Genomic DNA, 27,000 nt, shown 5'->3' on the forward strand with positions numbered 1-27,000 from the left:
ATAGAGGTTTTCACTCGGAACAGACCTTATTAGGGTCCATCAAAGAAGTTGGGTCCTCATACTGTGCGTCAGGTGCAGATGCAGGCTTCAAAAAACAGATGCATGAGTGCTGCAGCATTGCTTTAGAGGTAGAAGCGGAAGGTCTGATTGTCAGTGCTCACACAATACACCACAAACTGCTACAAATCGGTTGCATGGCCATCGTCCCAGAAGGAAGCCTCTTCTGAAGCTGGTCCACAAGAAAGACCACAAGCAGTTTGCTGAAGACAAACTTTCACAGAGCATGAATTACTGTGGTCTGATGAGACTAAGATAAACTTGTTTGGATCAGATGGTGTCCAGCATTTGTGGTGACGCCCTGGTGAGGAGTTCGAAGAAAACTGTGTCTTGCCTACAGTTAAGCATGGTGGTGGCAGCATCACGATCTGGGGCTGCATGAGTGCTGCTGGTACTGGGGAGCTGCAAATCATTGAGGGAAACATGGATTCCAACATCTACTGTGACATTCTGAAGCACAACATGTTGCGCTACCTTCAGAAACTGGGCCGAACGGCAGTTTTCCAACATAATAACAACCCCAAACACACTGGCAAGAAGACAACTGCTTTGCTGAGGAAGATAATGGTCAAGATGATGAAGTGGCCAAGTATGTCTTCAGACCTGAACCCTATTTAGCACCTGTGGGGAATCCTCAAGCAGAAGGTGGAGTAGTGTCTAACATCCAGCAGCTCTGTGATTTTATAGAGGAATGGAAGGGAATCCCAGCAACAACCTGTGCCGCATTCAAATTCAGTGGGTGCGGCTTATATATGGGTGCGCTTAATAGTCCGGAAATTATGGTGTGTGTATATATATATATATATATATACACACACACACACACAATATGAAACAGACACCACAGCACACCTATATACTGACCAGCATACCATTATGACCACCTGCCTGATATTGTGTTGGCTCCTCTTTTGCTGCCAAAACAGTCCTGACCCGTCAAGCATTAACAGCATTAAGTTCGTCAGCAGTTTGAGCTACAGCCCCCGTCGCCGGTTCACCACTGTTCCTTCCTTGGACCACTTTTGATAGATATTGACTGCTGCAGTCTGGGAACAGCCCACAAGAGCTGCAGTTTTGGAGATGCTCTGATCCACTCGTCTACAATTTGGCCCTTGTCAAACTCACTCAATTCCTTACACTTGCCCATTTTTCCTGTTTCTCACACATCAATTATGAGGACAAAATGTGCTCCTGCTGCCTAATATAGCCCACCCACTAACAGGTGTCATGATGAAGAGCTCATCAGTGTCATTCACTTCACCAGTCATAATTTCCCCTGAAAAATGTTCCACATCGTTCTAGATGACAACTTCCTGTCTGTAGTCATGAAACATTTCACTGATACAGTACAGCAGAGTCTCTGAACTATCGTCAGCAGTTCTCAGTTCCTCTTTCTCACAGTAAATACAGTTGCACAATTAGCACGATTATACAATATTAATAAAACATTGCTTTCTATCTATCTATCTATCTATCTATCTATCTATCTATCTATCTATCTATCTATCTATCTATCTATCTATCTATCTATCTATCTATCTATCTATCTATCTATCTATCTATCTATCTATCTACACGTTTTTCTATGGGGGAAAAAGGTTATTTACTTACAAAAAGGTAATACAGGCCATAAGGTAACAAAATACAGGACAGCTTAAGCAAATGAAAGAAGCTGAGAAAGCTAAAAATAACTCGAGAGGGGAATGAAGGGGAATCCAGATCTGACAGAAAAAAAATTTTGAGAAGAGAAGAACTGACTGATGCTTTTCCTTGGAACAAGTGAGCCCTGACAACTCAACTCCCCTTCAGGCGCTCGGTAGAACGCTCAAATTTAATTTGGGGCTTCTTTGGGCTCGCAACTAATCAGGCTGTCTACTGTTTATCCACTGCTTCACACATCCTCTGGCACACAGACACATTGGGAGAGAGCAGACAGACGAGAGCAAGAGAAAATCAGAACGACAAAGAGAGAATGAGGATTACAAGAGAGGATACAAATGAATAGGCAATATGATTGTATATGTTAGTGATACCAATAATCCATTAGCACTGAAAAAGTAAAAACAAAAAACAAAGAAAATAATTGAAAAAAAAATAAATAAAGGAAGAGGATATAAAATGAGAAGATTTAAGAAATAAAAAAAAATTCCATTAAAATTGTAAGAGAGGAAAACCACAGGGATGATGCAATGGGCAGTTTACACAGCCAGATATGCACAACCTAACACACTTAGGTCACTCTGTGTCTATAGGAGGTGTTATAGGTGTGTGCACCATTCACCTTCACTGTTGTTTTCTGTAAAGCTGCTTTGAGACAATGTCTGTTGTGAAAAGCGCTATACAAATAAACTTGACTTGACTTGACACAAGCACACACTCAAAAATGTCTTTTATGTATCAATCATCTGTTGTCACAGACAGCATTTTTCATCTTTTTCCCTTATGAGCAATAAACAAGCTTGTGGCTCAGCCTCTCTCTCACACACACACACACACACACACTCCGAGTAAGTGTCACTGCTGCTCTGAGAATAATCCACCAGCACAAGTCTGGTCAGTGGTGTGGTTTTTTTTTTCCCCCCCATGTGTAATGTATAGCAACATAAAAACCATTGTCTCCAACTGCAAATCTTGATGGCTAATTAGTGTGTGTGCTGTATATTATACATGCAGCCTGCTTAGACATGTGGATGTGGATGTGGATGAGGACAGAACAACACGGTAGCATCTCGATTCTTTCTGGACACTTGGACAAAGATAGGCACAAGATGATGACAAACTTGCATCATACTTACAATTTCTCTCTTTCTCTCTCTCTCTCTCTCTCTCTCTCTCTCTCTCAACCACACACACACACACACACACACACACACACACACACACACACACACACACACACACACACACACACTGACAGTTCAATAAAGACAGACACAGGTCCCCACAAAACCTGAACAGATATGCAGTGAGCAGGGAGCGCATTAGTGCTCAGGGATGTGTGTGTTATATACAGAAAGGATGAGGGCACTAAAGGCCCTACCGGAGCTCATCTAGAGCGGGAAGACTCTGAGTGATGGGCCGACTTCCCTCCTGCCATTTTTCACACCTCAATTTCTGTGATAGAGGACCAGGAAGAACAGAGCAGAGACGTGTAGCTGCATCTATCTTCTGCTCTTGCTGCTCGATGACAGTCCCTCATGGCTAGTTTACACAATTTATGGGGCGTCTTGGAAAAAAAAAGAAAGAAAGAAAAAAAAAAAAAAAAGAGGAAGAATGAGTAAGAAAGAACAGAGACGAAAAAGACAGGAAGTCAATCCGGGGAAGAGTATTGACCGAAATGGCGAAAAGAGCCGTACGAAATATAAATAATAATAAAAAAAACAATAAAATAAATAGCTGCAATGAAGTATAGAGGCCATGTCTATTCAATATTTCAATTGTACAACTGAATGCTGGATAACTACAAAATAAATAAAAAAAAAAACATGAAAATGGCCACAAATACTATTTATTATTTATTTTTCCAATATTTTATGGAACACCACACCCATAGGTGAGCCAAACCTGCTCCACCAATAATTTGAATGCTGACTGCATCCGAGCGCTTTTTGGCCAACATCAGTGTGTCTAACCTCAGTAATTCTTTTGTAGCTGATTGACCAAATACCCACAAACATGCTCCATAATCGTATAAGATGCCTTCTCAGAAGAGCGTGAAGATATTACTGCAGCAAAGGAGGACAATATATGCAACAAGGACAAATGAGCAGGAGGGTCAGGTGTCCACAATAGTATACACTGTACTTATCTGTACTGGTGTAACAACTGAAATATTTTCAACCCATTCCAAATAGGTGCTGATAAAAATACTGCATAAACAGTACGGATCGTTAGTTTTTTTTGCCTTAAATAGTTACCACGCTAAACCCACAAATAGAAAACTTTTACCAAATGTTAAGAACAAAAAATAGAAAGGTGGAAAAAAATAAATAGCCGTATTACTCTGTAGTTTATTTTGGAAGTGGTCAAGGACAAAAACAAAGCTGAGGTCATTATTTTCGAGACAGACCTGTAAATGAAGTCTGTTTTCGGTAAAAGCCTTGGAGCAGTGGAAACTGGCATGAGCTAAAATGGTGCATGCTGCTCTCACACAGAGGTTTTACCAAAAGGCTGAGAGCACTGCATGATCACACTCGGCAAACATCTTCATCCAAAACCACCATAACCGTCTACAGCGGCATGAATGTACTCATGACGTACTTCAGAAATCTGAAATGAAATGCAGTTTAAAAAAAAAAAAAAAAGTCTTACTTTGGAGTTACACCATGTTGAGGTAATGTAATGCTCTGATCAGGGGTTTATATGAACACATGCATTACTATGATTTAGTGTGACTCTAAGCTTTTATGATAATATTCCAACCCGTGTGTACATGTATGTGTGTGTGGCCTGAAGCTCCTTTTTCAGTTTGTGCCATCAAGTCCCAAGATGGAGCGAACCGCACTGGAGGGATTAAGAGTTGTGCATTTGACCATATTTTACCCGTGAAACTTAATTACAGCTGCCATTTTGATAAAGCACAGCCTTCAGATTTGAAACGAAGTCACCATCAGTCATGTTTCAGTTCCACAAACACACACAACCGTACACAGAGAGAAAGAGAGAGAGAGATTAGAAATCAGAAATGGGAAGAAGGCCATGCTACACACTATCTCATCCTCTATAAAGCTGGCAGAAGTAAGTCGAGCTGCAGCACCTGGCTTCTTTATCTGCCCCGCTGCTTTTCCTCCTCCACGACGACACTTTACAGAATGGAAAGCGGGAAAAGTTCAATAAAGGCTACAAAATATCTGTTTTCTCCCTCTCGGTGCAACAAGAAAGCCAGACATTAACTACAGCCTATGCTATCGATTCCCTTGGGCGACTGTGATGGCTGTCTGATTGCAGCGAGAGACAGAGAGAGAGAGAGAATTAGTGCTCAGCCGGAAAAATAAATAAAGAACGCAAGAAAATAAAAAGAGGGAATTTTTATCTATTCATTTCATGCGTAAGTGATTGGGTACTTGGCTGCCTTCCAGAAGAGGCTCAGAGATGAGAGATACTACAAATGAATAGAGTCATTAATAAGGAATGCGGTAACCTGGTTACACACACACACACACACACACACACACACACACACACACACACACACACACACACACACACACACACACACACACACACACACACACACACACACACACACACTAAATGAACTTGCCATTTTGTAATAATGATCAGATTTATAGTTAATTAATAAATACTTCAATAAAAAGCATTGTATTAATACTATTCATATTCCTAGGGTCATGGTTTCCAGTCCCAAAACCTGCACCGGTACTCAGTGATGCTCTTCATTTGTGGGTCCCTGTGAGGGTCAATTCTCTATATGGGATTCAAAAGTGTACTTTTAACACACCCATTAGTGCAAAAGTGCCACCAATGCAGCCATAAACAGCAGCCACTGACCTCAGAGCGCCTTGTGAATAGTAGGTAGACATATGACAGCTAATGCTGAACTCCATTATAAGAGAGAAATATTGTTTAAATGGAGATCCCCAACATACCCAGGTGCTCATACGATCTCTCACATTATAGATCTACATTAATACAATGACAAGGGCTTCCAATCTCACTGTTGGAACTCAATATATATATTTTTTTTCCCCCAGCACTATCTTTTCTGCATAATGCATCTCATATAAATCATTGTAATAAAGCTTAACTGTTTGTTGGTTGGTTGGTGGTCTCTCCACAAGCTGGTTTATGATGGAGCAAGGCGTGGAGTCGAGCAGCCTGTAAGTGCAGGGTAATAACGGCTTGCAGCTCGAAGCCACATACGGTGAATCCGGCAGACAGGACTGTCCAATCCCCTAACTGCAAACCCCAAAAGCACAGTCCAGCGCTTAGCCAATTATGCCATCTCAGAAACTGGTTGTAAAACGCTGTCAGTAAGACCCACACAGAGAAACGGTGGGGACGAGGAGTGAGGAAATGAGGAAGAAAGACCACTGACAAGTTACAGACTTCAAAAGAAAGACATCATTATCCGTTCGACAAAGAGAGAGGCATGTACGCTCTCCTCTCAATCTGCAGCCTAATCAGGGTACATGAAACAAACAAACAGCACATTTTTCAGCTGCTTTGTGCTTTAACGTGTTTCTCTTTTCAGTTGCTCTCTCGGGTACAAATCTCCTCGCTCACTTTCACACAGTTCGTCCGTTACTGTGGCAGAACGGACAGGGAGAGTCGTAAAAGAGAGCTTTCAGGATTCTGCAGATGAGAGATGCTAAATAGATTCATTAGCATCTCGCACAACTGAATTTCGGAATCCGGATTTTCATTGATGAGAGAAGCTCAGGCGCTCGTTCTGGCTGTAATTTCAAACTATCACTTGAAGCCTGGTATATGTGTTTGATTCTATAGTGATCATTTGCACAGAGACTCACATGGCAGATGTTATCACACAAGCAGCTTTCAGTAGGTGAATGTACTAGTAATTAGAAGGATTCTCCAGTACAGAACAGTGATGGACAGTAAGAAAGTACATTTTATTCATTACCAAAATTAAACAGCTTTTTTTTTCCATTTGGGAGATTTTCCTTTCACTGCACTTCAGTGTCAAAGTCAAACATCTTGCTTTTATTCAACTACGTTCTGCAAAATCAGTCGTTCCTTTTTATTAAAGAGTGAATAAAAACGTAACTGGTCAAACACGCAGCAAGTCACCAATCAGGGTCGAGCGTGCGCTCTGTTTTAAACTTGTTCTGATTGCTGCTTGCTGATATCTACTTAACATAACATACAGTTCAGCATCGGTTCAACATTCAGAGAGGAATAAATGATGGATTATTTGCTTGATTTCTTTTTTAAGTCGGTGAAAAGAAAGTTATGGGCTCATGATAATTGTATAATAATAATAATGTGCTCAGAGTCTTTTCACATAAACTGAGTTGATTAAGAAACTAAGTGTCTTGTGATAAAAATGATAATAGGAACATTACAGCCCTAATAAATCTATTTGTACTTTGAATATACATAAGTAAATTTGAAGGCGAATACTTTTGTAATTTTACTGAAAAGAGAGTATGAAGGGAGCACTTTTACTGGAGTAATATTTTATCTACTGTATCTCTACTTTTACTCAACTACAAGGTTTGTGTACTTCGTCCACTGCTGGTGTATATCGGGGCAGAAACAATTCCTCGAGTAACCTGAATAAAAAAAATGCTTTGTTTAGTCCATTTAACTACACACAGAGCACTGCGTTTCCCCACGGACCAGTGACCAGTGTTCCTGCCCCTCTCCTCTACTCAGATCTGCCTCTGGATGGTGTTCTCTTCGACTGGGGGTCACTCACTGCAGCTGGGGATAGTTTCTCATCAACGGCCTGGGAATCCATGAAATGACAGAGTCAGAACAGGAGGTTTAAGAATGGATTTGGACTGTAGTTAATGTCAACCGTCTGCTACACTGACTCAGGAATACAGTTTGCATTTGATGATCACTGTACACCTCAACATGTTTATCTGTAATAAATGGACATTCTGTGCCACCCTGATGAGGATGGGTTCCCTCTTAAGTCAGGGACAAACTTACACTTATAGAACAATCTTTTTCATTTGTTCCTACCACAATAACTGTGAAAAGCTGCTTTGAGACGATTGTTAAAAGTGTGATTGGAGGAACGGAGAGAAAACAGTGAGGGGTGAGAAGAAGATTCAAGCCAAAGAACACAACAGAATGTTTCCAAAGTTGTTTGTTTGTGTAATTTGAAATAGATCTTTAGATTTTTTTTTATGATTAAGTAGATTTTTATATTTGTATTTTAATGTATATCTAGTGAGGAAAATAAGTATTTGAACACCCTGCTATTTTGCAAGTTCTGTCACTTAGAAATCATGGAGGGGTCTGAAATTTTCATCGTAGGTGCATGTCCAAAATCCAGAAATCACTATATATGATTTTTAAACTATTTATTTGTATGATACAGCTGCAAATAAGTATTTGAACACCTGTCTATCAGCTAGAATTCTGACCCTCAAAGACCTGTTAGTCTGCCTTTAAAATGTCCACCTCCACTACATTTATTATCCTAAATTAGATGCACCTGTTTGAGGTCGTTAGCTGCATAAAGACACCTGTCCACCCCATACAATCAGTAAGAATCCAACTACTATCATGGCCAAGGCCAAAGAGCTGTCCAAAGACACTAGAGACAAAATTGTACACCTCCACAAGGCTGGAAAGGGCTACGGGGAAATTGCACAGCAGCTTGGTGAAAAAAGGTCCACTGTTGGAGCAATCATTAGAAAATGGATGAAGCTAAACATGACTGTCAATCTCCCTCGGACTGGGGCTCCATGCAAGATCTCACCTCGTGGGGTCTCAGTGATCCTAAGGGAGGTGAGAAATCAGCCCAGAACTACACGGGAGGAGCTGGTCAATGACCTGAAAAGAGCTGGGACCACCGTTTTCAAGGTTACTGTTGGTAATACACTAAGACGTCATGGTTTGAAATCATGCATGGCACGGAAGGTTCCCCTGCTTAAACCAGCACATGTCCAGGCACGTCTTAAGTTTGCCAATGACCATTTGGATGATCCAGAGGAGTCATGGGAGAAAGTCATGTGGTCAGATGAGACCAAAATAGAACTTTTGGGTCATAATTCCACTAAACGTGTTTGGAGGAAAAAGAATGATGAGTACCATCCCTACTGTGAAGCATGGGGGTGGTAGCATCATGCTTTGGGGGTGTTTTTCTACACATGGGACAGGGCAACTGCACTGTATTTAGGAGAGGATGACCGGGGCCATGTATTGCGAGATTTTGGGAAACAACCTCCTTCCCTCAGTTAGAGCATTGAAGATGGGTCGAGGCTGGGTCTTCCAACATGACAATGACCCGAAGCACACAGCCAGGATAACCAAGGAGTGGCTCTGTAAGAAGCATATCAAGGTTCTGGCATGGCCTAGCCAGTCTCCAGACCTAAACCCAATAGAGAATCTTTGGAGGGAGCTCAAACTCCGTGTTTCTCAGCGACAGGCCAGAAACCTGACTGATCTAGAGAAGATCTGTGTGGAGGAGTGGGCCAAAATCCCTCCTGCAGTGTGTGCAAACCTGGTGAAAAACTACAGGAAACGTTTGACCTCTGTAATTGCAAACAAAGGCTACTGTACCAAATATTAACATTGACTTTCTCAGGTGTTCAAATACTTATTTGCAGCTGTATCATAATTCTGGAAAATAATGTTTTTTTTTTGGAAATGCCTTAGTTATTTTGTGGAAAAGGTGTTCTGGTAGCATGGTATAGACAGTTCAAAAACTCCTTCAACTGTTGAGCAGTGAAGATGACATTATTTCAGAAATGTTCAATTGTTTATAAATTGTTCTCTAATTTTGATTGCCAGTGTGTGTGTGTGTGTGTGTGTGTGTGTGTGTGTGTGTGTGTGTGTGTGTATATATATATATATATATATATATATATTAGAAGGGAAAAATGCAAAACAAAATTGTTATTAAAAATATATATATTAATTTAATAAAGTTTGGTTAAATAATATATAAAAAAATATTTTGTAAAAATTTATATAAATAAAATAGAATAAATTAAAGCAATACACTTATTATATTGATTAATTGTGTAATCAATCAAATTGGCACAAATACATTTGATTAAATAAAATGTAATAAATGGAAAAAAAAATAATTAAATTTAATATTTTTGTGTTTTACATTTCAATATTTTCTAAAGATATGATCTACTTAACTGTTCAAATTATTTTAGCATACTTTAACAAATGTCTTCATTTTTTTCAATTCGTTCACTCCCTCGATATGCGGAATTGTCAGGATTTTCTCCTTTTAAGAAAAATTCTTGAAGCTGGACATAAGAAGCTAAAGAATCGATAGCGCTAGCCACTTCCTGGTTCATGGCTTTAGCATTTTCATGCATGTGCAACACAAATCTTATTTCTGGTACAGAGTGAGCAGCCACAACTACACTGCCCTTTTTTTTTTTTTTTTTTTTTTTTTTTTTTTATATAGCCGTGGCATTGTTGTGTATGTTTTCAAGAAAAAATGCGCTGAAAGTGTGCGACGGAGACTAAACAAACTTGCGGTCCACTTAATACGTTCCTGAGGGGACTCAGATTGTATGTTCTGCACGTAAAAAAACGATTGCATTCGGTACGTGTATACGAATACGTGTACCCTTATACCTCTTGTGTGTGTGTTTGTGTGTGTGTGTGTGTGTGTGTGTGTGTGTATAGCTGTGATCTAAGGGTAATAAAGCACACCAGGAAGTAGTGGTATGATGTCATCGCATCACCCTGCTGAAGATTTACTGTTTTTGAACACCATGCCTTATTGTGTTTTACTGTTTACATAATACAGACAAAATGCTGCAGGCTTCTACAGACTTGCCTTTTTGTCAGGCTGCAAACATTTAAAAGCGCGCGCCGTGCTTTCACATGAAATAAGAAGAGGTCTAATCTTTTTCCCCTCCATTTCTTTGCTTAACCCTATTACACAAACCAACAAAAAAAAAAAAGAGAGGGAAAATTCCTTGGCTTCAGAACCGAGTTTGTTAAGCGGTGGCAACGAGAAGACATGCACAAGAACTTGCGAGTATGCGAATGCTCTAACAGGCAGGAGCAAGAAGCAGAACGCAGTGGATCTCTCAATTTTCTCCACCGCTCCCCTGCTCGCTAATGACACCAGGCCGCTGCACACTAATTGGTAGACATTTCCAGAAATGAATTTTGACAACAAAAGATAGCCCTCAATGACAGGGTGGCTTTGCGGCATCCTAACCAGAAGTGACAGCACTTTTTACATGCCATTTGCAATTGAAGAAATAATTAGAAATATTTTGGCTAGCATAACATTATTTGGACAGGCAATCAATGTTTTTTCCCCCTTGCCTTTCCTCTACTCTTTGACTTTTCCTCTCCTCTCCTCTCCTCTCCTTCTCTCTCTCTCTCTCTCTCTCTCTCTCTCTCTCTCTCTCTCTCTCTCACACTATTATAATTTGCTTCTATGCAGGTGATGTCCAATTGAGGCCGGGCTGATTCATTAAAACACCTCTCACACGAAAGGAACACTGCTGCTGCACAGCTCCACGGAAAATAAAAACGAGTGTCCAGACACATTTGTGACAAACAATACAAAGCAAGTGTCCTTATTGGGTTACTCTGGCACCAAATTATACAGTAAAAGCAACAAGGAAAAAAAAAACATCAACTCCGAGTTCAATTCGACTAATGAGCTACCAAATGCAAACTATTCAAAATCCTGCAAAATGGTCAAACCTTAAATCTTCTTGCTGCTAAAAACAGAACACGAGACATCTCAAGAAAGGCTTGTTGCTAAGCTACAAGATGTGTGTGTTTATTTTGCCCTTTTTCTTCTTTACGCACCTATTCCATTGTGAGAGAGATGTGGAATTACTTTCATTCGGTAAGTGGCAGCCTGAAGTTCTTGAACAAATATAAGAAGGCTTCCTTTCGCATTCTAAACCTCCCCTCTCTCGCTCTTTGGTCAAAGTGAGTACACACACATACGGTCCCCACTTCAATTACCTGTAGCAGGGATATGCAGAGAGAGAGAGAGAGAGAGAGAGAGAGAGAGAGAGAGAGAGAGAGAGAGAGAGAAAAAGAAAGAGAGAAAGGTGGTAATAGGGGGTTCAGGGAGATGCTTAGGAGACCAGCTTGGCAGTGTGTAAAAACAGCAGTTGAGTGTGTGTCTGGAGCACCCATTCAGCTCAACAGAATGGCTGATTAATTAACAGGGAGAAAAGCACTCGAGCACTCACCCAACCTGCACTAAAAGCTTTTCTTTCTCCATCTATTGATTTATATAATTACTCTGACAGCAATGCAGCTCCAGGGCTGGATGCAGGCAAGAAGGACTTGGGAGAAGGGACGAGGGAGGTAAGGGGGAGAAGACGCAGCACATTTCGGCTGGTTTGGGCATTGTATTGGGCGCACGGTGGCAGCTGATAGGGTGCTCGAGTGAGCATAGTTAACCTGCCAAGTCGTCGCTGATGATTCATGCAGGGTTCAGGATTCTGACCCTGCGGGACAACTGATGGGAAGTGGTGGGCTGGTTGTTCAGAGCAGCGTGGAGGTTCACAGGTACATCCGTTCACTACACTGGGACAGAGAGAGGCTCGCAATGCTTTCTTCTTCTTTTCCACCTTTCATGACTGTTGCGCCCTCCTGATTTATTTCAGTAAGGTGTGCTGAGGCGGGACAGTTCACAGGGTCCATCACAGTTTCTGTTTTTTTTTTTTTCTCCCCTAAACAAAAACAACTCCCTCTTCTTCTCCCATTCCCAGGTTCTGCTCTCCAGAGAAAGAATGATTTGTTTTTAATTGAAGGGAAGCAGAGCTCTAGAGGGCTGGGGTTGTTACGTTGGGAATTTTTCATTATTTTTTTTCCAGGAGCTCTTCAGGGCTGGAGATGAAGTCTTCACCACCCCCAAGCTCCTGCTCTTTTCCCACACACAAAGCTACTCAAGAGCATCGCTCCATTCAATCCCCATGGCCTCCGGCCTGCCCGCTCTTCAGCCCTGGCTCTCAGATTAAAGGGAAGATGGAGAGGTGGAAAACAAGGCCAGTGAGGTGGAGTGCCTGCATGCTAAGAGCTCAGCGTAGAGAACACAAAGGAAAGGCTTTTTTGTGTAGGTGAAGGCTAGGCTTGCAGGAATGAGAGTGAAGTGGCTGCTCTCATCAAGCACAGTCCTGGCCTTATACATGAGAGGATGAAAGAGCAAGCTAAGCTCACCCACTGCTGCTGCGGCACATTTTTGGTTTTCCTGAAAGTCTGAAAGCATCGCATTCAACAGGTGTGTGGGCCTGTAAGCTCACAAAGAGACATTAGATCGTGAATCTCTGCTAATGAGGTTACATCATCAGGACAGCGATCTTTTTTTACCCATATAAAAGAGAGAGAGAGAGAGAGAGAGAGGAAGAGAGAGAGATTATTTTTCTCATGTGGGTGATCATTATGAAGATAGCAGGACAAAGACACAGTGGCAAAAAAACAAAAAGAAAACGTTTTTAAAAGCAAAATTGTAAAGCTGTAGATGCAGATTTTGCTTGAAATACAAGCTTTAACATAATGATGTTATTTCTGTGACGTCATCTACAAGCAAGTGCAGTATTAACAGCAGATTGCTGAAGATCTCAGGAACCGCCATCGACACACACACACACACACACACACACACACACACACACACACACACACACACACACACACACACACACACACACACACACACACACACACACACGATGCTAATCATATAGCTTCAATGTTGCAAAGGAACTCAATCACTTCTCGTTTTAATGTAATGGGTGGAATAAATTTGATTTTAAAAGAAAAAATAGGAACTGAAAGGCTAATAGTTCTTTGAGGGATAGAATGGCTCTGATGGTAGGACAGAGATGGGTTGGGTAGATAAAATACAATGCAAAAAAAAGAAAAGTGAAACAAAGTGGCAAACTGAGCACAGAGTAGAGCATGTTATAACGATTAATGACTCTCTGTGCTCCCTCGCCTGTGTGATAGCAGAGGTGGTTGAGTGGCCCCTTTTTTTTTTTTTTTTTTTAACGACTGTTGCGAGCAGCAGACTGTTCTAAATTGCCGGCCTTTCTAAATAACTCGCTTCCTTTAATGGCTCTCCATGGCTGGTATTAAATCATACAGCCTCTTTACAGCACAGTGACTCTCACATTTAGCAGACTCTCTGAGCGCAGGCGCCACTGATGTATAACTAATTCATCACGCTATGTCAACATCCCTGCAAGTATCGCATCAGCGGCCCTTCAGCAAATCTAAAATGAGGAGATTTGGGGGAAGAGAGAGAGGGAGAGAGAGAGGTGGGGGAATTAAAATGCAGTGAAAAACACAGCACCCCTCCTCACACCTGGGCAGCAGGTGAGGAAATTAGGGACGCTTTATTCATCAGAAGTGGCAAATCATTTGTCATGGGTCTTAAGTTTATCTCAGTGCTGACTGCTGGAGTGAGTGTGTGTGTGTGTGTGTAGGTGGAATTATTTGTTGTTCTCCTCCACCGTCTATTCGAGGTGGTCATAAATGGAGTGGTAGATCACAAGGTCAAGAGCAGCACATCAGTCACTCACGGGACCGACAGGCCACTTTGGGATAGACGATGAAAAAGACGTGAGGTCAGCAATATTGATGTGGTTATGTATTCAAGAGAGAGAGAGAGAGAGAGAGAGAGAGAGAGATCATAAGTGTGTAAGTGGTGTGTGTATATGGAGATGTATTAGAGCATGATGGGAGCACGCAGGGCAGACCTGATTAGTCCTAGACACCAATACATCAGTAAGCAGGAGAAAACTCGTATCATCGTCCGAGTTTCTGGCAGTTATTAGCACGAAACTGCAAACGGTATGCAGGTAAATATAATTACGCCGTTAGTGCTGCAGGTCTTCGTCCCTCATGTAAACGGTGTCGGAGATAATTTGCACCTGACACACATCATCTATTACACAAAGATGTCCTCTCACTTTTGTACGCCCATCATTGCTAACTAAACCACAGATTTGAACTTTTGCAAGAATTATGTGTGGGGGGGGGGGGGGGGAAACATCAAATAAATGTTTCTAGAGGTGGGAGATATGTGGACCAAAAGTATGTGGACACCTGACCATTAGATATATATACATGAGCTTTTTGAACATCCCATTCCACATTTAGTCCCCCATTTGCTGTTATAATAATCTCCACTCTTCACTCCACAGGATTATTGAGTGTGATTGTGTAGATTTGTGCTCATGCAGCCACAAGGGTTTTTAGTAAAGTCAGGAAATGATTTAGGGTGAGGAGTCCTGGTCAAAAACGGTTGAGGTCAAAGTTCCATAGCGGGCCACACAAGATCTTCTGCTCTGACCCACGTAAACCACAGAACCCACGTGTAAACCATGAACAGTGTTCACAGGGCCTGCTTAGTGCACAGGGACAGTTTTTAAAAGACAACCTATACAATTGTGTGCCTCCAACTTTGGGTTAACAGTTTGAGGAAGAACCACATATGGCTGCGAAAGTTGTGTGATTGAGAGAGGAAAGATAGTATGGCTCTTGGTCATAGATAGCTGTGGCATTGTTAGAATTCAAACTTCCATATTTAGTAGACAGACCGTGTCTAAATGTGTGTATAAATGAATGTGAAAACATGAATGGAAATTGTGTTAAAATAATCAGAAACACACTGTAGCAGAAGTATAATAGAGTTTAACTTAACAGCATAGTAATAACTAGAACTAGAACCAAATATGTGTGTGTGGGTCTCACCTATCAGCTCCATGTGGGGTTGGGCCTCTCGGTTTGTTGATCTTAGCGTAGAGGCCATCAAGCGGATCTTCAGTTGACTGCTCTCGGCTGTGATTGGAGGGGTGTGTGGCTCTCTGTGGTGACGGGCTGCGGGTCCCGTACGGAGACTGAGACGGAGACAGACGTCCTCTGAACGTGTTGATCCGGGCGTAGTTGGGGTCCACATCGTCATCCTCAACATCCGGAGAACCAAAGCGATCTCGAGCCTGACGATCTCTCAGCTCCTGGTGCTTCGCTTCGATCCTGACCAAGAACGAAAAGAGTGTTCGGAAAGAAACCCAAGCACAGGGTCAGCTTGTGTGTGAAGGGTTCAGGGAATAATAATGAAGTGCACCTTGCCTTTACTGGAGTCTACTGAAATGGCGAATCGTTTAACCATACAAGAGGCCTGGTTATTTTTCTTTCTTGCTGACTTTATTTATAGCAATGCGACTCACAGGATAAATAAGGATGTGATCAATACACTCAGATGCACTCGCTTCTATTTCCCCCCCCCTTTGCTCATGCCAGAGAAGGCCAGGAACACAGAAAAACAGCTTCTGGGCCACACTGTACCATATGGAAGAGAACAGGAGGAAGACGTGCCTCGTTTGACTCGCCATAAGCCTCGGAAGACGCAACACAAAATAATATGAAAATATCTCTCTTGATTCGACTAAATTAATTTCTTTCCCGCGCCTCTACTGGCACGTTCCACACAAGCGCACGAGATTTCTGTTTATTTTATTCCGCTCTCTTATTACAGTTTGATCTCGGGGTGTTCTAATAGTTCATGATTCGCTCAAAATAGCACAGCTGAAATATCACTATTCAATAATTTACCTCTTCTGTGACTACCGTTATTCTTCTAACGCTGCTACAAATCCTGGTAGAGCATGATTATTTATTTATTTATTTATTTTTTATTAATAATGAGGACAATATCTTGCAATATTTACAAGTGCTACTGCTCACCAAAACACATTGTAAAAAAACGACTCAGTTCTTTAGGTTAGAAAAGCTGCACACTCCTACAACTAGCAGCTTTGGCTATTAAATAAATCACTAAAATACACACAAGTGACAAAATGAACAGGGGTACTGAGGCCCAGCTTGTGTGGGAAGGCAGCTAAATGCACTGCGGGGATTTTTAGGGAAAACTAAACACTTTTTCACTGATGCCATTAAAAAACAAAAAAACACACACAAAAAAAAAAACAACATTAAAATAATCTACCCATAAGGAGCATGGGCAATATACAGCAAGAAAACTGCCAAATATACTCTATCTTCTGTAGAATTTTCTGTGTATAGAGTATAATGAATCACCTTTACTGTTGTATTGTTAGAAAATGCATATTTAGCAACAAAAACAAGAAGTACATAAAACTTTAGATAAATAATTAGCACTCCTGAGCATCACACACTTCTGAGTATAGAGTAAAGTTTGTGTTTGTTTTAAATGTTTGAGGTGGGAATTGTCATGACATGGCAGCCAATCATTCAAAGTGAAGCCTTTATCCAGACAATTTGCACAAAGCGTTTACTTATCGGGTACAATTTTTATTTTAAATGCCGCTCGTCATTCTAGCCGGGACCGTGACTGCGAGTCAAAAACATAAGCGTAGCCGTAGACTCGAATCCAAGACCATACGCATTCCACCGGAAGACAATGCATTGATATAAAGAACATATAATAGTAAAATGTAAATGTAGATTTAAGACGTTCACTATATGCACTGTTATAAGCCGTGTATAGCAGGCTATATGATCTAGCTAAGTCAAATGCTTATAAAGTGTTATAGTCATGAATTTTAAGAGGATATAAAAAGATGAAAATGATTACAAAACACCGCCATCGTGTTTTTTTTTTTTTTAACGTTTAAAATAAAAGGGTGAGTAGCTGAAGAGCAGTGGGAGGAAACAACTAAAAGATCTGGCACGGGTGGTCTCACCTCTCCCTCTCTTCCTTCATCCTTTCCAACTCTTCTTCGCTCAGCATGTCTGACGCATGCTTCTGTGTGCTCGCTTTGCTCTCACCCTTACTCTTCTCTTCCTTCTTCTTTCCAAACCTGAGAGAGAGAGAGAGAGAGAGAGAGAGAGAGAGAGAGAGAGAGAGAGAGTAAAACGACTGAATGATCACTGTTTGTAAATAGTGTGTATGTGGCAATGCACCCCTACCAGCTCTGTGTGTATGTGTGTGTGTTTAAGGTTGGGTGGGTGGCAGTAAAGATGCTCAGTTTACATGCATCTCCTCTGCCTCGCTGAGTGCCTTATGCACCCGACTGCATTCCTCCAGCTCACTGAGGTCATTCTTTCTGTGTGCTCCAGTCACACTGCTTAACCATGCATCCTTGGTGCTATATATACTATCCTGATTCTAATATACATCATACACCTACATGATACTCATTACAGCAGTTACACTATCTCGCTCGCTCTGTGCTGTGATGCACAGAGCTCTTGCATTTCTCATCAAGCTCTGTGCCTCTGCCTGTTTTCCAGATTGTTTAATTAAAAATGCTTAATATTTAATTAAAAATGCATGTTTTAATATTCCGTTTTTTAGCTCGTTTCAGAACGTCATTATAAAAAAACGACAAAACGTAAAATACACGACTATTATGCACTGGGAGCCTTAACGTCTTGGCTTTTATTCAAAGATATATTTTTCTTTACTCCTTATATTCGTCTTTTTGTATTATTTCAATGCGTTTCTGACTGTTTTATTAGCAAACTAAACATGATACACAACTTGTACGGTGAAAATGTCTTCTGGCACCGTGACTACGATATTTTCCCCCGCATCTTTAATGACCTACTTCACTTCTACTGAGACGAAATGCAAAAGAAAAAATAAAGCTTATTTAAGAAGGCATGAATAAAAAGCTTTGAACAGTTACACAAGAGAGAAGAATAGAAACGTGCATGTAGAAATGCGCTAAAACAGTGTACGGTCATAACTGCCCATTTACTTCATAACCAACTGAATTAACTTGTGCTTAATGGCCTTGTGAGTGTTACCACGCATACGCTTAAAAAAAAAATACAAATAATAAAAAAAAAAAAAAAAAATATATAAAAATTAAGAAATAAAAGAAATATAAAAAAAAATAAATAAAAAGCAGCCCTGTGACTTGAATTCTATCAGCAAACGTCTCAATGTGGCGGACAAACAGAAATGGAGAAATGGAACTGTGGCACTATTTACAGAGCCTCTGAGAGCTGCGGTGCTGATTTTAGAGGATTTCATTTCTGATCACAGCAGCAGAAAGGATTTAAAATCTCCACTAAGCTTCATGCAACACTAAAGGAGTGGGATTCGCTCCAGCCTGTGACTCTGGATCCGCCAAGCCGGAGTTAGGGCTTTCTCATCTGTCTCCTGACTCGACTCGTCTCATCAAAAAAGATGATTCACTCTCATTCGTCTCACTGCCTCCATACAGCCAGCATTCACCCTGTTTACACCTGGCTGTTTACTACCAGAATTATATTTCCGGATATAGATCAAAATTGAAGGAGTGCAACTGCCTATGAATATCAATGTAATGCATGTGAACATAAATGCATTCAAATCCTAATATAGCAAACTATTTCAGGGGGTTGAGTCAGATTTCGGCCATATTTTATACTTTTACATGTTTATCCATTCAACTTCATTGAGTGATTTTTCCTGATCAGCATCATTGTGGATCTGCAGTCTCCCCTGGGATTAAGGCAGGACTAAACACACACACACACACACACACACACACACACACACACACACACACACACACACACACACACACACACACACGGTCTTCACAGGGCACCATATACAGTATCAATATACCACGTAAGAGTAACCCGAGCTCAGGACTGAACCCGGTGCTGTAAGATAGAGATGTAGACTTTTCCATTGTAGACTTTCTTTGGACATATCTTTATTACAGGTGTGTCTGTGTTATATAATTGCAAATAAATCATTATTCTGTTTTTGAGGAATCAAAACCTTTTTTTTTTTAATTTTTGGGGGTGGGGGGTTCCAATTTGAGCTTTTTTCTCTTTTTTAAGAAACCCATTTATAGAACAACAACAAAAAAGACTGACGAATGCACCGTGAGTTGCAAGCCGTTGACTCGATTTACATATTCCAAGTGACACAGTTATCAGAAACATAATACAAGCTCGATCCAGTTAATCAAATTTTAGTCTGTCTGTTTAGAAACGCATTATCGCCATACAATCCAGACAGAAGCTGCACAAATGAATCGGGTTAACGCCCGGTGTCGAGGCACTGACGAGACGTGACAAAAGAAAAAGACTGCTTGGTCGAAACCTTAATCTATAAGGAGGTGTGAACAGATGATGTGCAGCATGTAGGACTATGTGAGCAATGCTATAGTAGAGACAGACCGGAGTCTTCTCTCAGGTGGAACAACTATTCTGACGTCATAAACGGAATGGCGCAGACGGAAAGACGTATGCACGGGTCATATGTCAGAGAGGACTCGCAGCTGTAGATCACAGACAGCTCTGAGTGTCCTGCAAAGGTGTTACACACACACACAGACACACACACACACACACACACACACACAGGTCTTTTGTTCTAGTGCTTCTGACTCATTTGTAAAAGCATTGCTATAGACACTGTATTAACAAGAATACACAAAAAAGACAAAGGTATTGGGGTATTCCACTAATAGGAACTGTAATGAGATGGGATTTTAAATATCTAGACATTAATATACAGTTAGTCCCCACTTTGCAGCTGTAACAGAAAGTCTTTTCACAACATTCTGGAGTGTTTCTGTGGGAATTCTTGCCCTTTTATCCAGTAAAGCATTTGTGTTGCTTAAAGTCTCCTTTCAAGTTTATCTTAAAGGTCAGGGCTTGTGCGAGCCAGGCGAGTTCATCCACACCAAACTCATCCAACCGTGTCCTTATGGACCTTGTTTTGGGCACTGGGGCACAGCCATGCCAGATCTGGATCTTCCCCAAACTGTTCCCACAAACTTAGAAGCATAGCATTTGTCCAACATGTCTTGGTATTCTAAAGCATTAAGATTTTTTCTACGGCGGGAGTAAGGGGCCGAGCCCAAACCCTGAAAAACATTTCAATACCATTATCCCTCCTCCACTAAACTTTACAGTTGGCACAATGTAGTCAGGCAGGTAAGTTTTTCCTGGCCTCCGTCAGACCCTGAATTACCCATCAGCCTTCCAAACAGAGAAGCATGATTCATCACTTTTTTCACAGAAAATGTTTCCACTGCTCCAGTGTGCAGTTGTGGTGTACTTTACCCATTACACCACTAAATCCAATGCTTGCCATTGTCTTTGGTGCAGCAATTTGGCCATGTAAACCCATTCTCCCTCCACACAGCGCTGGCAACCACCATCATCACCACTTTCCAATAGCACTATTTACAACTGACTGTGGAATATGTAGCACAGATGAAAATCATGCAGTGAGACGGTGGCATCCTGTCACAGTACCACACTTGAATTGACTGAGCTCTTAAGAACAACCATTTTTCGCTTGTAAACACAAAATCCGACGTGCCTAATGTGTACATACAAAACAGCAGAGTTAAGACATTATCTCACGTCTGATTTGAGTTTGCGTATTTGAAGCGAAGGACTGGGAGGGAAATTTCCGATCTTTGCCCAGACGACCATTAAAAGCAAGTTTTCCTTTCTTGGTACAGCAAAAGGTTAGAATTGATGTCTGGTGGAATCAGAAATACACAACAGACGTGGTTGAGATTACAGTGAAAAACACTGAAAGCGCTCCTTTAAATATGGGCTTTCATATATTTCGCACACACACACACACACACACACACACACACACACACACACACACACACACACACACACACACACACACACACACACACACACACACACACACACACACACACACACACACACACACACACACACACACACACACACACACACACACACACACACACCCTCCTGTCATTTGTCCTCTGGCAGGCTATTTGTGTGATTCACACCACTCTCATAACTTAATTGGTACATTTATCTCATTAAACAGGAGCTATTTCATCGTGGTGTTTGGCATGCAACCGCAGCACGCCCATTCAGCTTCCTAATTAAGACCAGCACATCTGTGGCCTGAATGCTAAACAACGCACTACCAGCCTAAATCGGAAAAACGACAGGCGGATAGAGTGCGTGTCGATATACGTGTCGATACAAAGGGGTGTAAGCGCTGATTACAAAGTGCATGCTTGTAAATGCAAGGGCATCGTCAAGGAGACGACACCGTGGACAGGAAACGTGAAGGCAAAACTAAACTCTGCTGTAATGCGCTTTAAAAGGTTAATTTGTTTGACGCGTGTAAGTCGGTATCAATTGCTCAACGAAAACGTCTCGCACGCACCAACGTTTGCTTAATTGCACGAGGGTGCAGTCGCGGAGAGACGTGTCGAGCCGTCTTCATCTTAAACAATCTGCTTGACGTTCGGCTGAGAGCCGAAGCGACTGGTATAAAAAAAAAAAAAAAAAAAAAAAAAAAAAAAAAAATAGTAGAGTCGATCAAATGGATAAATAAAGGTAATAATTAGGCTGTCGGAACGGGCCACACTGTTGGCATCTGAACTTCAGAAGCAAAGCTTCAGACGCCATTACACGTGCTGTCAGTTAAGCAGAGATAGAAAGGAAGCAGCAGATATGGCGCTGTATGTCACTAAATTTGTCACACAGACACTTGCGTGTGGATTTATAACCTCTTGCTGACTACATTACGCATTCTCTCACTTCTTCGTCCATTCTCAGATCGCTCTCAGCTTGAAGTGTCAGCTTCAACACACGCCATTCCCACCCACCTTCCTTCCCCATAGCAAACCAACGAACCGCCATATGCGTTTCAGCAGCAGTTACAGCTGCACGTCTTCTAGGATCCATTTCTAGCAGCTTGGTAGTGTTTTATTCTCCAGCCATTTCATCCTCAAGCACGACGAGTCTCCCGTCAAAACATTGCACTACCACCACCATACTTCACTGTGGGGGTAAAGTTCTCAGGGGAATTAGCTTTATATACGATGCACATAGTAGCACAAATTTTATTTTGGCCTCATCAGAGTCTCATCTACAAAATGTATATTGATTGTTTTTTTTTTTTTTAAAACAATTTTGACATTCTTCTCATAAAATATCCCATAAAGTTCAGCTCAGTGGTGGTCCAGGTTATAGTTGTCCTGTAAACAGCTTTTCCATCTGAGCTTCCTGCTCTATCAGATAGTATAACATTTTTATCCTATGCCTCAAAATGGGGATTTATAAAAACAAACAAACCTTGAATGATGCATTTCTAGAACTTCGTCTTTGACAGCTATTCTCTTGGAATTGAGAAAATGAAACACCTCAATTTGGATGCAATGTGTACAAGTGTGCCATTGAATGTGTGCCTGAATTCCAAAAGGTTCACAATACAAAGTAGTGCACAAAGTCTCAACACAGCCTCCCCTGGAACAAAGCTAGCTCGTCTATATTAGCCTACAACATGCTACATTAGCATGCTGGTTTCAATCCAGGTCTGCCATCTAATTAGTCAAGTTAAGAAATTGTGAAAAGAATTTCTGTTTGTAGTTTTAACGTGTTGAAAAAAACAAACAAACAAACAAACAAAAAAACAACAAAAAAATGTTTTTGAAGTCACATTTGGTATAAATTTCATAGTAGCCTTTTAATCAATGTATTAATTTAATCATGCGATTGTGAGTTTTCTTTCACAGAAGGTTCCAGGTAGAAAGCTTATGCAAGGAGCATTAAAAAATTAAAAATAAACCCTTATTTGAAACATAATAATATATTTAATTTATATAGCGCTTAGCACTCAGATCCCTCGGTTTAAAGACAAAAACAGGAGATGTAAAAGACATACGTCTTTCAGTAGTCATTAAGGAACTTACAATAGGACCATGGATAGACTTTTAGTATGAGTGAAACTCGACCTTACGAGCAGAGTGTTTATGTTAAGTCAGCTGTGCACATGTTGTGGTGTGGAAAGTATGCGTCTTACAAAAAACAGCTGTGATGGGTTGCTACTTAAGTCTGTAAGAGTGACTAAGAGTCGACATCCGAGTTCAACAGAGGCCCAAACTGGCCTAATTACCATGCTCACAATCACTAATGCCTCCACATACACTGTCATTTTCTAATTACAACTTCATTTTCTCTCTCACTCATAAAAATGTCCCTTTTCCTCTGCAACCGTGGTCTCGCTCTGCTCTCTTACAATACTGCATTTATTATACAGTAATGTAATAAGAAGTGTGATATTTAGGTGAGCCTATATGAGGTCTCTTTTTATCACTTGTCTCTCACTGTGTGCTTTAGACAAATTCCAATCCACCAATTCAATCTTTAATATAAAGCACAAAAAGAGAAGCAAATGTGAGATGAAAAATCATAGTTAATTACTAATCATAGCTGCCAGGAAGAGGAAAGAAAAAATACATATCTAGACCTATAAATCTCTCTCTCTCTATTATATATATATATATATACATACACACACACACACACACACACACACACACACACACACACACACACACACACACACACAGTGGTACCTTGACCTATGAGTGCATTAATGTACGAGTTTTCCAAGGTACGAGCGGTCACTCGGTCGATTTTTTTGCTTTGTTACGCGAGCAAAACATTAAGGTACGAGCTCGAGACGCCGCTGCTGGATGGTGTAGTGACATTGCAGACTGTAGCACACCGCACCACACTACGTATACATATACGTACACACTACGTGGTGTACTAACATGACCCTGACTCAACGCGTTACAACGGCTTGTATCTAAACAGTAGCCTACCAAGAAAGTCCTCCTTCCTTTCACAACTATTTCTCTCTGGAGTTTTTCTTTTGGCATTGTGCGTTTAAAAAACCTTTTTTTTCTCCCGATGCCATGCAGCTCAGAACACAGGTGAGGTTTTTTCGTTTCCGTTCGGAAATTACATTGGTCTAATGTTATGGGGCTTAGTTTTTTGGCTTGAAATTTGTGAAACCAGGAAAAAAACAGGAAAAATTACCAAAACGTCCTACATGCGCTGTCCCTCTAATAAACTCATTTCTAATCCTGTCCATCCTCGTCATTTCCAACGAAAACCTCAACATTTTAAGCTCTGCTACCTCCAGCTCCACCTCCAGTATTACACTCAATGCCACTGTCTCTAATCCATACAACATTGCAGGTCTCACCACAGTCCTATTAACTTTACCTTTCACTCTTGCCGATACCCCGGCTCTTCTAAACCTGCTACCTACTCTCACCACAAATAACAATATCATCCGCAAACATCATAGTCCAGGGAGACTCCTGTCTGACCTCGTCCGTCAACCTGTCCATCACTTCTGCAAAGAGGAAAGGGCTCAGAGCCGATCCTTGATGCAGTCCAACCTCCACCATAAACCAGTCTGTCATTCCTACTGCACACTTCACTGCTGTCACACTGTCCTCATACATGTCCTGCACCACCCTCACATACTTCTCTGACACACTTGACTTCCTCATACGATACCACAACTGCTCTCTCGGCACCCTGTCGTACGCTTTCTCCCAAAATTCACAAACACACAATGCAACTCCTTCTGAACTTCTCTATACTTCTCCATCAACATTCTCAAAGCAAATAAGGCATCTGTGGTGCTCTTCCTTGGCATGAAACCATACTGTTGCCTACAGATGGTCACCTCTTCTCTCAGCCTGGCTTCCACTACTCTTTCTCATGACTTCATGGTGTGACTGATCAACTTAATTTCCCTGTAGTTACTGCAGGTCTGCACATCTCCCTTATTCTTAAAGATCGGTACCAGCACACTTCTTCATTCCTCAGACATCATCTCACCTTCCAAAATCCTGTTAAACAATCTGGTTAAAAACTCCACTGCCATCTCTCCTAAACATCTCCATGCTTCTACTGGTATGTCATCTGGTCCTTCCACTCCTCCTCTTAATCACTGCTCTCACTTCCTCCTTACTAATCCTATCCACTTCCTGCTTCACCATCTCCACACCATCCAACCTTCTCTCTCGCTCATTTTCCTCTTCATCAACTGTTTAAAATTGTCAACACATTTTTATCTCCATCCTTTATTGCTTTAACTTGCAGCACATCTTTCCCAGCTCGGTCCCTCTGCCTGGCCAATCGGTACAAATCATTTTCTGCTATCTTAGTGTCCAAAGTAGTGCTCCTCTCTCTCATACACACACACATACATATACACACACACACATATATATACACACACACAAGTCTAAACAAAGAAATGAGAATAAACACCATTCATTACCAAGAACACAAATTTACTCCATAGACAAAGAGAATGTCTCATATTTATAAGGGAAATTTGTCTAGATAGTAAAATCTGAACTAAAAGAGTATGTCTTGTATATATATGTGTGTATTTGTGTGTGTGATGGGGAGGAGGAGTGTTACAGGACACCTGCAGACCAGCGCAAAGCCTGCCTGCTTTAATTAGCTCTCTCTGCAGCCTCTCCATATTCATTACACACTATTCCTGAGAAAAGCACGCACACATTCTCGCAAAAACACACACATACACAAAAAAAATGGAACCTTCACAAAGGTCTGCATTAAAAAAAACACAATCACACAGTACACACACACTCCAGAGAAGATTAAAAAAAGAGAGAAGGAAAAAAAAAAAAAAAAAAAAAAAAAAAAAAAAAAACAGTATCCCAATATGGGTTTTGTGACAGTCTCAGTGTGAGAATGAGAAATATGTAAAGAAAGGAAATTAAATCTCTCTTAATTCCTGACTTTCCTTTTCATGGGCTTCTCTGACAAGAGGAGTCCGATTACTGCAGGATTCAGAGCTCAAATGAGATTAGCCGCGGTCGCGGTGAAGTCACGGCTCTGACCTTTGCGACTGTCCGCGGCTCCCGATGGGGCCTGAGCTGAAATAATGAGAGCCGTCTCCATAGCAGCTTAATAGGTGCCAGTTGGAGAAAGTAAATGAACCAATCAGAAAACAGAAAGACGAGCCGGTGCTAGAAAAAATACACTTTAGTGGCTTAACATTCCTGACACAGCGCACTGCTCATTCTCAATATCCGCAAAGGATATGAGGCCATTAAATGACAACAAAAGCGGAGCTACAAAATAATAATAATGATTAAAAAGATAAAAAAATAAAGAAAAAACCCACACACAGATTGGATACACATCAATGTAATGGGTAGACAATGGAGCGACGTGGAACAATTCAGAGGGAGACCTGATTGGCAGAGAGAAACATACTGAAGGAGTCGGGGTTGTTCAAATGGCCAATTAGCAGCTGAGCCTGATGAATTCATTAGCATGCTCTCCAGTTATTAAAGGGAAACAGGCGAGTGAATGCTGAATATTCAACAGGAGAGCAAAGACAGAACAGCACTGCATGTTCCTCTGCTCATTAGCATAAAACACAGCCATTTCGAACAGACTCCAGCACGCGCGCGCACACACGCCATCTGTGCTACACTTAGGCCCCACACACACACACACACACACACACAC

The 27,000-nt window shown here is 41.2% G+C and overlaps 1 protein-coding gene across 4 annotated transcripts in view; it reads right to left on the reverse strand.

Moving 5' to 3' along the window:
- The window catches only part of pard3bb (par-3 family cell polarity regulator beta b), a 259,615-nt gene that overhangs the window by 38,420 nt on the left and 194,195 nt on the right, over positions 1 to 27,000 (reverse strand). For all 4 annotated transcript variants that reach the window (XM_083537986.1, XM_083537987.1, XM_083537984.1 and 1 more), the window contains 2 exons: positions 17,400 to 17,516; positions 15,427 to 15,708 (listed from right to left, as the gene is read on the reverse strand). In XM_083537986.1, coding sequence (XP_083394112.1) covers positions 15,427 to 15,708; positions 17,400 to 17,516 — 399 coding nt within the window. The remainder of the gene's footprint in view (positions 1 to 15,426; positions 15,709 to 17,399; positions 17,517 to 27,000) is intronic.

Source organism: Silurus aristotelis (genome assembly GCF_946808225.1).
Source record: "Silurus aristotelis genome assembly, chromosome: 3".
In the NCBI taxonomy this organism is placed as follows: domain Eukaryota; kingdom Metazoa; phylum Chordata; class Actinopteri; order Siluriformes; family Siluridae; genus Silurus; species Silurus aristotelis.